General features: G+C 38.9%; 1 protein-coding gene across 1 annotated transcript in view; it reads left to right on the top strand.

The window, feature by feature from the left end:
• Nucleotides 1-8,773, top strand: part of si:dkey-233k19.3 (dynein axonemal heavy chain 11) — a 41,678-nt gene extending 32,905 nt beyond the window's left edge. The window contains 17 exon segments of the mRNA XM_063485364.1: nt 2,262-2,466; nt 2,586-2,750; nt 2,934-3,074; nt 3,261-3,431; nt 3,851-3,973; nt 4,069-4,262; nt 4,340-4,488; nt 4,569-4,696; nt 4,984-5,211; nt 5,293-5,484; nt 6,493-6,612; nt 7,130-7,372; nt 7,471-7,653; nt 7,733-7,848; nt 7,976-8,088; nt 8,175-8,315; nt 8,467-8,773. Of these exon segments, the coding sequence (XP_063341434.1) occupies nt 2,262-2,466; nt 2,586-2,750; nt 2,934-3,074; nt 3,261-3,431; nt 3,851-3,973; nt 4,069-4,262; nt 4,340-4,488; nt 4,569-4,696; nt 4,984-5,211; nt 5,293-5,484; nt 6,493-6,612; nt 7,130-7,372; nt 7,471-7,653; nt 7,733-7,848; nt 7,976-8,088; nt 8,175-8,315; nt 8,467-8,714 (2,860 nt within the window). The 3' untranslated portion in view covers nt 8,715-8,773.
• Nucleotides 8,774-12,321: the final 3,548 nt, after the last annotated feature.

Genomic DNA, 12,321 nt, shown 5'->3' with positions numbered 1-12,321 from the left:
AATATAATAAGTATAATAGGTATTGCTTTATTGTGTGTGAAGCACTGGAGACAAGTGAACTGTTTAGTTCTTCATTTAATTACTGATTTGTTGTCTGGTCTTGCTGCTCCTTAGTCCATCTCTGCATTCTAGCAGTCTTGGCTTAGTCAAGCTTTTCCTTGATGAACAGATGTGCCTTACTGGATGTAGTGTGAATCTGTTTTAAGCATACAAAGCAAGAAATGCATATTTCACTGAAATTTGTTAATTTTTGTGGGTTTTTTTTTGTTTGTTTGTTTGTTTTTTGTTAAACATTTGGATGTTTATATTTTTGGCTTGGTGTTGTTATAGTCCTTAGTTTGAAAGTGATGGATCTAGCTTCCAGGTCTGAAAAGTGAGCTTGTGTTGGAGTTTTTTCTAATGGTCAGCAGCAAGTGAACTTCTGGTTGGAAAATATCCACTTGTATAAAATTACCCTCTGGTTCCTTTGGTCTGTAACCTCAGTAAACACCTTCCTGATGAATTTACGAGCTGAACGTGACACAACATGAAGTAAATTTGGTAAATTATGGTCCCCATTAGAGTCAAAGAGGAGGATAAAGCAGGATATTATAATAGGTCGCTACAATATGTGTGTGCACTATGTTCAGTTTCTCATTTAGTTCCACCTCTCCTCTCCGTCTTGTGTAGTTTCAGAACACCAATATGCAGAGAGCAAAAATGTCAAGTCCAAGGCTTTACAATGGGATTTTACTAACTTGTGTGTCATCAAAGTTGTTACATCCATTTTTAAATATAGAATTTCTTTACTCAGTAATGATATTTTATATAAAACATTATAACTATAACTATATAATTTCTGGCATAAACATAATAATATACACAACCTCATAAAATAAATAAAATCATTATAAAATTAGTACTTATATTAGCAAATATTATTCGTAATCACCAGAGTTAATTAATTAACAATTTAATGTTTGTAAGCAATGGCTTTTCTAAACAGCCACCAATTAAGTTAATAACGATTTGAAGCGGTCAAGTCTTTTTGCAAAATCATCGCCCCTGTGAATTCTTTTGGCGGTGATACTCGTGCATTTGTAGTTCACTAATAATTAAAGCTTTGTTACGACGATATGGTGACTTTTATTATAAGGTGGTTATTATTATTATTATTATTATTATTATTATTATTATTATTATTATCATCATGATTAAAAAAAGACAAATCTCTCTGATTTCAAACTCGGTTTTTCAAACATGACCACTATTCTGGTGAAAATTTCCAAGCCACTGGTGTCACTAAAGTAGCTGCTCTGCAAATACCTCAGTTACCAAAGAAAAATACAGTAAATTCCATAAACTGGACAAGCAACAGCAGAATAAATAGAAAATACGACATATTGACGTCCTGCTTTGATCTCCTACTCAGAAATGTTTACATCTTTCTTGCTCTGATATTTGTAAGACCATGAATATTGAATATTCGGGCGAATGTTCATCGAGCGTCTTTTGAAGCCCTGTCTGTCCAGGCGTAACAATTCATCATAGTAAATCTGATTATAAGTTTATCCCTTGTAGATGACCCACACGCTTGTTTCTGTCGATGATTAATACAACCTGCTGGGGCGGCCATGATGGATCTCGTAGGTCTCCACAGCTGAAGTTCATTAATAATTGGAATGTTGTAGAGTGTGAAGTAATGAATACTAATTATTCCTTTCATGGCTGACGGAAGACTACAAGCCAATCCATCAGCAAGGACTTTAATTTGGTGGAGTAATGGTTCTATCAATAGTACATTAATTCTGGCTTGTGAAGATATAGAGTTGAACCAGACCCAGGCCATGAGGAACCTGTGCCATAAAAATTGGGGCCTTGCCTGACATCCAAGGGGTAATTAGAGATAAATGAAAAGCCACCAGGTTCGTCAAGCCACTGCTAATTTAATTGAAATGCAGGAACAGATAAATATTGGCTGGTGCCATGATAATCTTTCATATTTACTCAAGAATATTTGTCTATAGGGTAAGTGACATTTGGAGCCAAACTAAAGTTGTAGGGCAAAAACAGAAGTGCAGTTCAGACCATCTTCATCATAATCATGGCTTTCTTTTTTTAAGTACACTTCCTGCCAGGTAACAAGTCTAACAAATGGGTATGATACCAGGCTGTCTTCTTTTTATCACTTACTTCTAAAAATCTAAATAACCAACATGCTGTTGAGGCCTCATTGTCCTTCAGACTAAATAAATAAAAATATTTGTGGTCCTATTATCCAGGTACATTCTAATTGGAGGCAAGGAGTGCACGTACAACAGTAATTTTAAACTCATTCTTCACACCAAGTTGGCCAATCCACATTTCTCTCCTGAGCTCCAGGCCCAGACCACCCTGATCAACTTCACCGTGACTCCTAAGGGCCTGGAGGAGCAACTGCTGGGACAGGTAGTGTCTCGGGAGAGACCTGATTTGGAGGAACTAAAGGTAATCCACAGATGAAAGTTACATTCTTTTTGGAGTAAAGCATTTTGTCTACATGATAATCCTTAATACCTGATAGGAAAAATGTGCAGTTTTGAACTGTTCTGAGTACATTTTCCAAGACGAAGCTGACCACGCAGCAGAACCACTTCAAGATTGAGCTGAGAAGGTTTGAAGATGACCTGCTGAGTCGCCTCTCTGCAGCCCATGGTAATTTTTTAGGGGATATTTTTCTGGTGGAGCAACTTGAGAATACCAAGACTACAGCCGCTCACATTCAGTGCAAGGTAAGGTTATTTTTCTTTTTGTTGTTTTTTTGTCACTCGTTTTTTTTGAATGTCATAAACAGCAAGCACCTCATTTTATTGCATTAGCTGCAAATGATGTGTAGTTAGGAATAAGTGTAATGAGAGGGTTTTGGAGCATGACTGAGAGCCTAATAGCTCATTTTGTGCAATTGGAACTCACAGGTGGCGGAGGCCAGAGAGAACGAGAGAAAGATCAACGAGGCTCGAGAACTATACCGCCCAGCAGCTGAGAGAGCATCACTCCTCTTCTTTATCATCGACAACCTCAGCAAGATTAACCTGATGTACCAGTTTTCTCTCAAGGTGAAACCTTTACCCCTGAGGTGCTCTTAGAGGACAGATATCGCTTTGTGGTTTTTGCAATTATTATTTCTCTTCGAGGTACAATCTTTATGTAAAACGAGCTTAAACATGTCCCTCTATACCAGATGTCAGTCCAAAAAAACTTGTTTGCATACACATGGTGTCCTCTTTTTTGTTGCATTCCAGACCTTTAACTCGGTGTTTAATAAAGCAATGGAGCGTGCCGAATGGGATGAGGATGTGAGGACCAGAGTCCGCTCCCTCACTGAGGCCATCACCTATTCTGTATTCCTGTACACCAGCCAGGGCCTGTTTGAGAGAGACAAGTTAACCTTCTTGTCACACACTGCCTTCCAGGTGAGGGACTCAGGACCGCCTCAGAGGTGGGGCCTCCTGTCATCCTCATCAATCAAAGTACTTTTCTTCCCCCACATTAACTTCAATTAAAAGCAGTCAGGAATACCATACGCTGCTATTGATTACCTCTCACACCTTGCACCGTGGCTGCTGCTCACACAGTTGGTTCTGACAAGGGGGCTGGTTCTGATGGCATAATGCAATTATCTGTCATTGCACCAACTGTTTTCATCTTGGAAACTGTGCCACTCTGAAGGCTGTCCTTCATGTGGCTATTTCACATTCAGAGGCACTTTTTCAGCCTGTAAAAGTTTACCCAGCACCATTTCCTGAGTTTTCCCATTTTTATTTCAGTAGCCGTGGAAATTCTATCAATAACAGAGAGCTCATAATAAACTGCTTTTGGTACTTCTCCTCAGATTCAGCTCAAGGAGAAACTGATTGATATGCAGGAATTAGACTTCCTGCTGCGCTATCCTGTGGAGGCAAGCAAAGTTAGTCCAGTGCCATTCCTCTCTATGTCTGCCTGGGGGGCCATTAAGGTACAGTAAATATTAAGATGACACATTCGACAAATGAAAAGTTCATATTTTCACTCTTTTTAAGTGAAGTATCAATGTGTGTTCCTTTGTTGCAGACAATTTCTACAATTGAGGGCTTCAGTGGACTTGACAGAGACATAGAGAGCTCACCGAATCGCTGGAGGAAGATAGTTGAGTCCAGCTGTCCTGAAAATGAAAGGCTTCCTCAAGACTGGAAGAATACGAGTTCCCTCCAGAGGCTGATTATCCTGAGAGCTCTTCGCCCTGATCGGATGACCTACACACTAAGGTGAGTAAACTCACTAAAGCACATTTGTGTTTCTAGTTATTGTACACAGCTGAGCTTTTGATGATGTCTCCTGGCAGGAAATTTGTAGAGGAAAGCATGGGAGCTAAGTATGTGGACAGTGCCAGGCTGGAATTTGAGAGGCTGTTTGAAGACAGCGGTCCCTCAACACCTGTGTTCTTCATCCTCTCACCTGGAGTGGATCCACTCAGAGATGTAGAGAAACTTGGTATGATGTATATTCTTTGTTAGTTACAAATCCTGTATTGTTATTTATGCTCAGATTTTCAAAATTTTCTTTGTGTGCAGGTTTAAAACTGGGATTTTCCATTGACCAGGGAACTTTGCACAATGTGTCCCTGGGACAGGGGCAAGAGATAGTGGCTGAGAGGGTTCTCAGAAATGCCTCTAAACATGGACACTGGGTCATTTTGCAGGTAGGGAATCCTATTATTCAATGATTGCAGCAGTTCCAGCTGGCTTATAAAGCACCTAATGATATTATCTAACCCCCGGAGCAGGGGAAATAAATTTGGTTCAATAAAAACCATAATTGGCTAGATCAGCTCACTAAATGGCTCCTTTAAGGCGAAGTCTGTAGCCAAGTAAATCAGTGGTTTCAGATCAGAACACAGAGACAGGTTTCATGGCATTTACTATGAAATCAAATTTATGCACAAATTCTATCAACCTGTTACATATTCTACCTTATTTTGATGCTCAGAATGTACACCTGGTGGCTCAGTGGCTGCCCTCTTTGGATGCTCTTCTGGAGACAACAGCAGTGGACAGTCACCCCAGCTATCGGGTTTTCATCACCGGAGAACCCGCGCCATATCCTGAGCAGCATGTAATCCCCAGAGGCATATTGGAGAATGCCATCAAAATCACCAACGAGCCACCCACCGGCATGAATGCCAGCTTGCATGCAGCCCTCAGCAACTTCAGCCAGGTAAAATGGAAAATATGCTTTATTTCTAATATGCTTCGACTGTAGTAGTCACTGAAATCTTCACTTGTTTTCTTCTTTCAGGACAATCTGGATATGTGCTCCAGAGAACAAGAGTTCAACTCGATGCTCTTCTCCCTCTGCTTTTTTCATTCCTGTGTAACGGAGCGCCGTAAATTTGGCCCACAAGGGTGGAACAACAACTACCCCTTCAGCACGGGGGACCTAACAATCTCAGCTAATGTCTTGTACAACTACTTAGAGACCAACACAAAAGTATGTTTAGCACTATTTTCTGAAGCTAAACTGACATTTTAAGTTTTATTTATTTTAATTTAGCATTTCGATTACTGTAATACAACTTTTAATTTGTTTTTGCAGCTACCTTCTTTGCCGGGTAAATTTATAATGATAATGGTACTTAGCATTGGCATTTCTAACAGACAGTAATGTTGAATTACTGCAGTGTCTCCAATTACTTATTGAAATCTTTTGTCCCACTGTTATTTGTGAAAAATGTTCATTCCCATCTTTTTTTTATTCCACATTTCTTCTCTTATAACTATGAACGCGCAACCTGTAATTTAGCTTTATTTCACAAAGACAAAAAATCCATTCTTAAGGTGCTGCTCCCCTCACAACTGCTAATGCATTGCTCTTAGGACTCCTATTACTCTGGTCATAACCAATTATGTCTCCCAGGTATTCTGCCCTCCAAAAACGAATGTCCTTCATTATGTTAACCAAACAGTAACCTGTATGTGCGTATACAGAGAATTCATTAGGAGGGCAATGAAGCGTTATCCTAAATGTAATTACATGCAGCCAATGTGACAGTTCACAACGCTACATAAGTGATCACTGCAATTAGAGCTGATGAAGGAAGCAATTTGCAAAACAATACAGGTACAAATGATTGTGAACCTACAGCTTTTGTAATTTGTTATGAATCACAGCTTCTTTTCTTCCTCCTTCACCCTCACGGATCACAATCTCCCGCTGTGGAAAAGACTCTTCTGTCGCACTTCAGATCAGTGTGTATAAGAAACATAATTTTGCTATATTTCCCTACTGTTGTCATTATGAAAAGTAGCCTATCTCGGAGGTTGTTTGCTTGAAGTTTAAAAACAAAAAAACCTTATTTTATCAGGAAAATAGAAACATGTCTCTATAACAGAACAAAAATGAACCCTGGGAATAATTTTAATAAACCTACCACGATGCATTCGTGTCTTATATTTGCAATATGATTTTAGTCAATAACATCTATTGCAGTTCATGCAGGTGCCTTGGGAGGACTTGTGTTATCTGTTTGGAGAGATCATGTATGGAGGACACATTACTGATGTCTGGGATAGAAGACTGTGTAAAACTTACCTGCAGGAATTTATGCATCCTAAAATGGTAAGGCAGAGGTGATGTAGCTTAATTTGTTCACATCTCCTTCTTTATGTTTTTTTAAACAAAAGTGTCACTTTTGAAATGTATTTCACTTCATTTAATAACGTCTGCTCATTATTTAGATACAAACTTTTATCTGGAGTTGTGTTCAATTTTATGATGACAGGCTAATCCATAACTGTGTAGCTGTTTTGAGTTGTTGTCAAGGTAAAGGGTGCCCCCTGGGGGTGAAATACTAAACTGCAGTTTTGCATGTAATACCAGTCTAGGTTTTCTGTTTCTTTAGACATTGTGCTTTTTTGACAGACACTATTAAGGGTTTATTTCATATATTTTTTCTTTTGGAGATTTCTCTTCCAGTACTTTTTCCTGAAACTGCATTTTGAAGAATGTTTTGTTGTGGCTGCAAGAAAACGCTTGCACTTGTATATTGTCCATGATATTAAAATATAAAATACATGCTTAGCTTTTTTTAATTTTAATTTTTTTGGTCTTTGTGTTATGAATTTTCAATTCCTAGTTTGAAATGGATCTCTCTCTGTGTCCGGGGTTCCTGTCTCCTCCGTTCTTGGACTACACTGGTTACCACCGCTATATTGACGAACATCTCCCCTCCGAGAATCCCACTTTGTATGGTCTCCATCCAAATGCTGAGCTTGAGTGCCTCACTGTCACCTCAGACAACCTCTTAAAGGCTCTGTTGGAACTGCAGCCACAGAACTCTTCCAGAGGAGAGGGAGCAGCTCAGAGCACAGAGGAGAAGGTCTGCATGCAGAAAGAATCATTATGGGGGAGGGAAAAAAACTGCTGAGGGTGCAGGGACCTGTCTATATCACTAACCCAATGTATTGTATTTCTTAGGTCACGTCAATTATTGAAGACATCCTTGACAAGCTTCCTGAGGAGTATAACATGGCAGAGATTATGGCAAAGACAACAGAGCGAAACCCATACACCTTAGTTTGCTTTCAGGAGTGTGAGCGCATGAATCTCCTGTTAGCTGAGATAAAGAAGTCCCTTCATGAGCTGGATCTTGGTCTGAAGGTACCATAAACACAGTGACTGCCAGCAAGGTGCTTTACTGTTATTATTGTAGCATTAAAAAGCATTTCTCTGTCCACAGGGCGAACTCACTTTCTCCTCCAGGATGGAGAATCTGCAGTCTGCACTGTTCATGGAGCAGGTCCCAGACTCCTGGGCCAGATTGGCTTATTCCTCCACTAAAACACTGGCACAGTGGTAACTTATGAGTCAACCTATTATATGCTAATTTTTCTTAATTCTTAAATAATCCCTTATAGGCACACTCTAAAAGCTTCTATTAATGATCTTCCTAGTTTTTTATTAACAATTATTTATTCTTTAGGTTGAACGATCTAATGTGTAGCTGCCACGAGCTCGACAGCTGGACTCAAGATTTTGTCCTACCTGCAGTTGTTTGGCTTTCGGGGCTCTTTAACCCTCAGTCCTTTCTTACCGGTGAGGACTAAACGAAGACAACGATTAATATTACCATATGTGCACCGGTAGAACCAGAGATATTAACATAGAGTCATATTTTACAGCTGTGCTGCAGAGTATTGCTCGCAAAAACAAGTGGCCCCTGGACAAGATGACCCTGAGCGTGGATGTAACAAAGAAAATGAAGGACGACTTTGGGCATCCTCCACGGGAAGGAGCCTACATCCACGGACTCTTCATGGAAGGTCAGAATAATTAACCCAGCAGTAGATCCTGCTGTACTCACTTAAATTATATAGATTTTTCACAGTATTTTGCTGCCTGTGTCTTGGTAAAATTATTGTCTTGTAAGTATAATTGGTCAAACCCACAGTGCAACATGTGTCTTTGTGTTAGGAGCACGTTGGGACACTCAGGCTGGAGTCATCTCTGAGGCGGTTTTGAGAGAACTGACGCCAGCCATGCCTGTGCTGTATGTTAGAGCTGTGCCCGCAGAGGAGCGGGACATCAGTAATACTTTTGAGTGTCCAGTGTACCGCACCAAGCAGCGTGGACACACTTATGTGTGGACCCTCCGCCTCCGAACCAAACAGCCAGCTACCAAGTGGATTGTAGCTGGAGTGGCTTTGTTGCTGTCTGTGTGAAATTCAGTATTCAAGTATTACTGCAGTGTAAGAGCAGTATGTTTTTAAACAGTATTGGATTATGTGTCATTATAGTTTTACCATGTTTAGTTATTTTAACACATTTCTAATCTTGTATTTGTGTTGTCAGTATTTGAGTGTGTATATACTGCATGTTGTAGATAAAGTAAAGTAAACAAGTAAAAGCAGATAGCCGGTGTTAAACCTGTTGTGTTCGTGTCCTACACTGTTGAACATCTCCCTTGAGCCTGGGTGTGATTTGTTGGGAGCTTATGTCTCCATTTTAGACCATGTAATTCTGGATGGGGAGCATATTTTATTGGAAGGTCAAGATTAAAAAAGCTCTCTGGCTGCCCTCTACTAACTGAATGATACACAATGCTGTCTGGAGGGGATCCTGGACAGAATTCCCAGGAGATGATGTGCATGGTTGCTATTGACTTTTAAATGAGGTGCATTTGACATTGACCTTTTGTACGGCAGAGGCAGAATACTAACAGACTAGTGTAATTCATTCAGCCAAACTCGTTGGAAAAACCCATTGAAAGACACTAATAGCTTTGTATGAGAAAGCAACACATTAGATTACCCATCCTTTATCTGCCTCCACTCTCTGTTAACATCTGATGAACCTACTATGCGACAAACAAAGCTAAAGAAACAGTCGTTTTAAGTAGAAGGTTATTGTTTTAAATGGATTTAATCAGGATTAATTGAAAACCGAGAGGACGTTCAGACTAAAGTTTGTAGTTATGGATACATGTCTGAGGTGTTACTGTTTATATGCAGTGATTCATATGATTTAAAGTCTAATGTATGTCAGGGATATAATGAGGTGGAGTCAAGGTTAAGGCCATGTACTACACTGAGAAAAAACAGATGTGTTAAAGGAGATTTAAAAAAATAAGACAGGTGCCATATTATCTGCTAAAAATAAAATAACATTATGACGCTTAATTTACTGCAACTAAATCGCGGTTTTGTTTTTTTCTGAAGGGGTGGGGGGGCGTCAAACTCTTATCTACTCAAATAAGATTTTCTTCAACACTAATAACGGCTGTGCTGCTCCTAATTTCTCCCTGCAGCCAAAGTGGCTGTAGACAGACAAATGGAGGCTGGAGGATTGATTCTGTGTATTGTATTGCACGAGGGGGGGAAATGAAGAACCGTTCTTCCTGTAGTTTCTCTTCATCTGCCTTCTCTTCCTCCCATTAGCACAGCACAGCAACTAGCCAGTCATTTGGCGACAGGGAAATGATACAGTGCTCGTAATGTTTGGGAGGAAATGGCAGGGTACGGGGCCGGGCTCAGCAGGGGTCGTGCCTCAGATAAGGCATGTTAAAGGCCAAGCAGGACACCTGGTTAAAGTCAGAAAGGGCATCTGGGTCACCACTCTGCCTTACAGCACCAAAAGAAGACATTGCGTTTGGTATTTTTATTTTTTTTTGTTTTTGTCTTGAAAAAATCTAAAGGAAAATATGAAATCAAGTCTAGTTTCCTTGCAGTATTATGAACAGCTTTAAAAATGTTATAGTTTATGATGTTAAATGATGTCTCTGCTCTGTGGAGCCTTAAAATAAAAAGCTGCCTATGACCAAATATTTACTTTGACAAATTGTCAGTAGGTCACTATCTTTTTGTTATATTCATTTTTACCTAATGGCATGGGGTTGCAAAGCTGAGATAAAAATGTTATAATTTGTACTGTTTAGTCTGCTACAGAGCAGAAAATTACAAAAGCTTAAAGCCACATTTTAAGCTTTGAATGGTTCAACGTTTGCCTCCAGGACTTACACGTCACTTTCTTGTCCCTTATCAAACAATCCCATACTTTGTTGTCACGTTAGGTAATAAACACATAAAAATGAGAAATTTTAAGACCAATCTTTTCCTTTTTGTCCTTTTTCTATTTTACGTGTATGTTTTCACTGACTCTTGACGTATGATTCAGCTCTGATCCTTCATTCTTTGTTAAAAACCATTGGTTATGAGAACTTAGGGAAAAGTTTACTATAAGCACCTTTTCATAATGTGTTAAAGGTTCATTAAAAGCATAATATAGTGACTTATATGTGCTCTATGAAATCTGAAATCCTTAATTTTGTATGTTTGACAAAGTGCTTGAATATACAGAGTTTTCTTTTTATACTTTTACATGAACATGTCAAGTGTAATAACGTTTCACTTCAACCTGATATATTGTGTCTGTAACAGTTCATCCTGCTGTAAGTTTTGTCTTTGGTTAATTACAGCATTGTGGGCCAAAGTATGGCATTAAGGTACTTAAGTAGACTTTTCAGGTATCTGCACCTGACCGGACCGTTTATTTTACTGACAACTTTTTACTTTTACTCCCTGTGATTTAGCACAAGTACCTCTACTTTTTACTCCTGAAAAATTCAAAGACTTGTTACTTTACTTTTAATGCATTTGAGGGAGTTATTGATTATTTCGCATCACAGCGCACCTTTCCAACATTAAACCACTTTCAACCCAAATGGAGCGAACAGTAACACTTAAATGACAATCTTATTGGTCTTATGATCCATCATTGGCAGAGGTGCTTGGGGCTGCTTGGGGCCCTCAGCCAGTGAGGGGGAGACTTTGAGATTTAATGTTAAGGTAACACTTTATAATACAATCCACAACTAGTTAAATGGAACATCTGTGTGCTGTATTTGGATTTACAATGTAAATGTATTCGCCTACAAATATTTAAAGGTAGGTACACTAGAATAAAAGAAAAATTAAGTTAGACCTGGCTCCATTATTATAAGATCACATAGGCAATTCTTATAGTATTTTTTTTTCTTGTAAGTTGATAAGGGAGAACAGTCCTTATCAAAATTATATTGGTAACATAAAAAGGACAGTTGAATAACAGAACATTCAATATGTCATTAACATCATGTATACCAAACGAAGTAATAAAGGCTCCATTATTCCATCCTATAACACAGCGTAATATAAGGTAAGGAAATGGCCCATCACTGTTACACTCTTATTCTAGTGTGCCTGCCTCTAAGTATTTGTAGGTAAAATACAATTACGTTGTAATTTCAAATGAAATACATTTAATTACAGGGAGATTACACCTTTTTTCAAGGACTGTATTATATAAAGTTATTAATTAACTTGGCTAGCAGAACTAGTGTCAGCTCTGACATGACTTGAAGGTCCAGGTTTTAAATTTGCTGGTGTCAGATTATTAATAAGGGTGATGAACACTTGTTGGAGAGACCCAGTTTTGCCCAGGCAAACCCTTGATCTTGATCGGTACTTACTGCATGCGTTTACTGTAGAGAGAAAGAGGCAAAAAACATAAGCAGGAAATCCAAGTGCAAAGCAAACATTTGTGTCAGAGGGAAATGGAGTCAGTGACCCTATGAGAGAAAACAAAGACACTGATCAATTACTGTAGCTTAGTGCAAAAATTTCCTTCAGAGTGCTACTTTTCACTTTCATGTTTCATGTACATTTCAGAGCGTGTACATATTCACTTTTATAATCAGTACTTTAACTTTAAGGGTCTTTGTTAACACTGTACTTCTAACTGAAGTGATGTTTGCTTGCTGGTGTTAGAAAACAGACTTTACCTGTTATGAAT

This window comes from Pelmatolapia mariae, linkage group LG10_11 (genome assembly GCF_036321145.2).
Source record: "Pelmatolapia mariae isolate MD_Pm_ZW linkage group LG10_11, Pm_UMD_F_2, whole genome shotgun sequence".
Lineage (NCBI taxonomy): Eukaryota > Metazoa > Chordata > Actinopteri > Cichliformes > Cichlidae > Pelmatolapia > Pelmatolapia mariae.
Note: the sequence above shows the minus strand (reverse complement) of the source record. Positions and strands in the feature narration are given on the sequence as shown.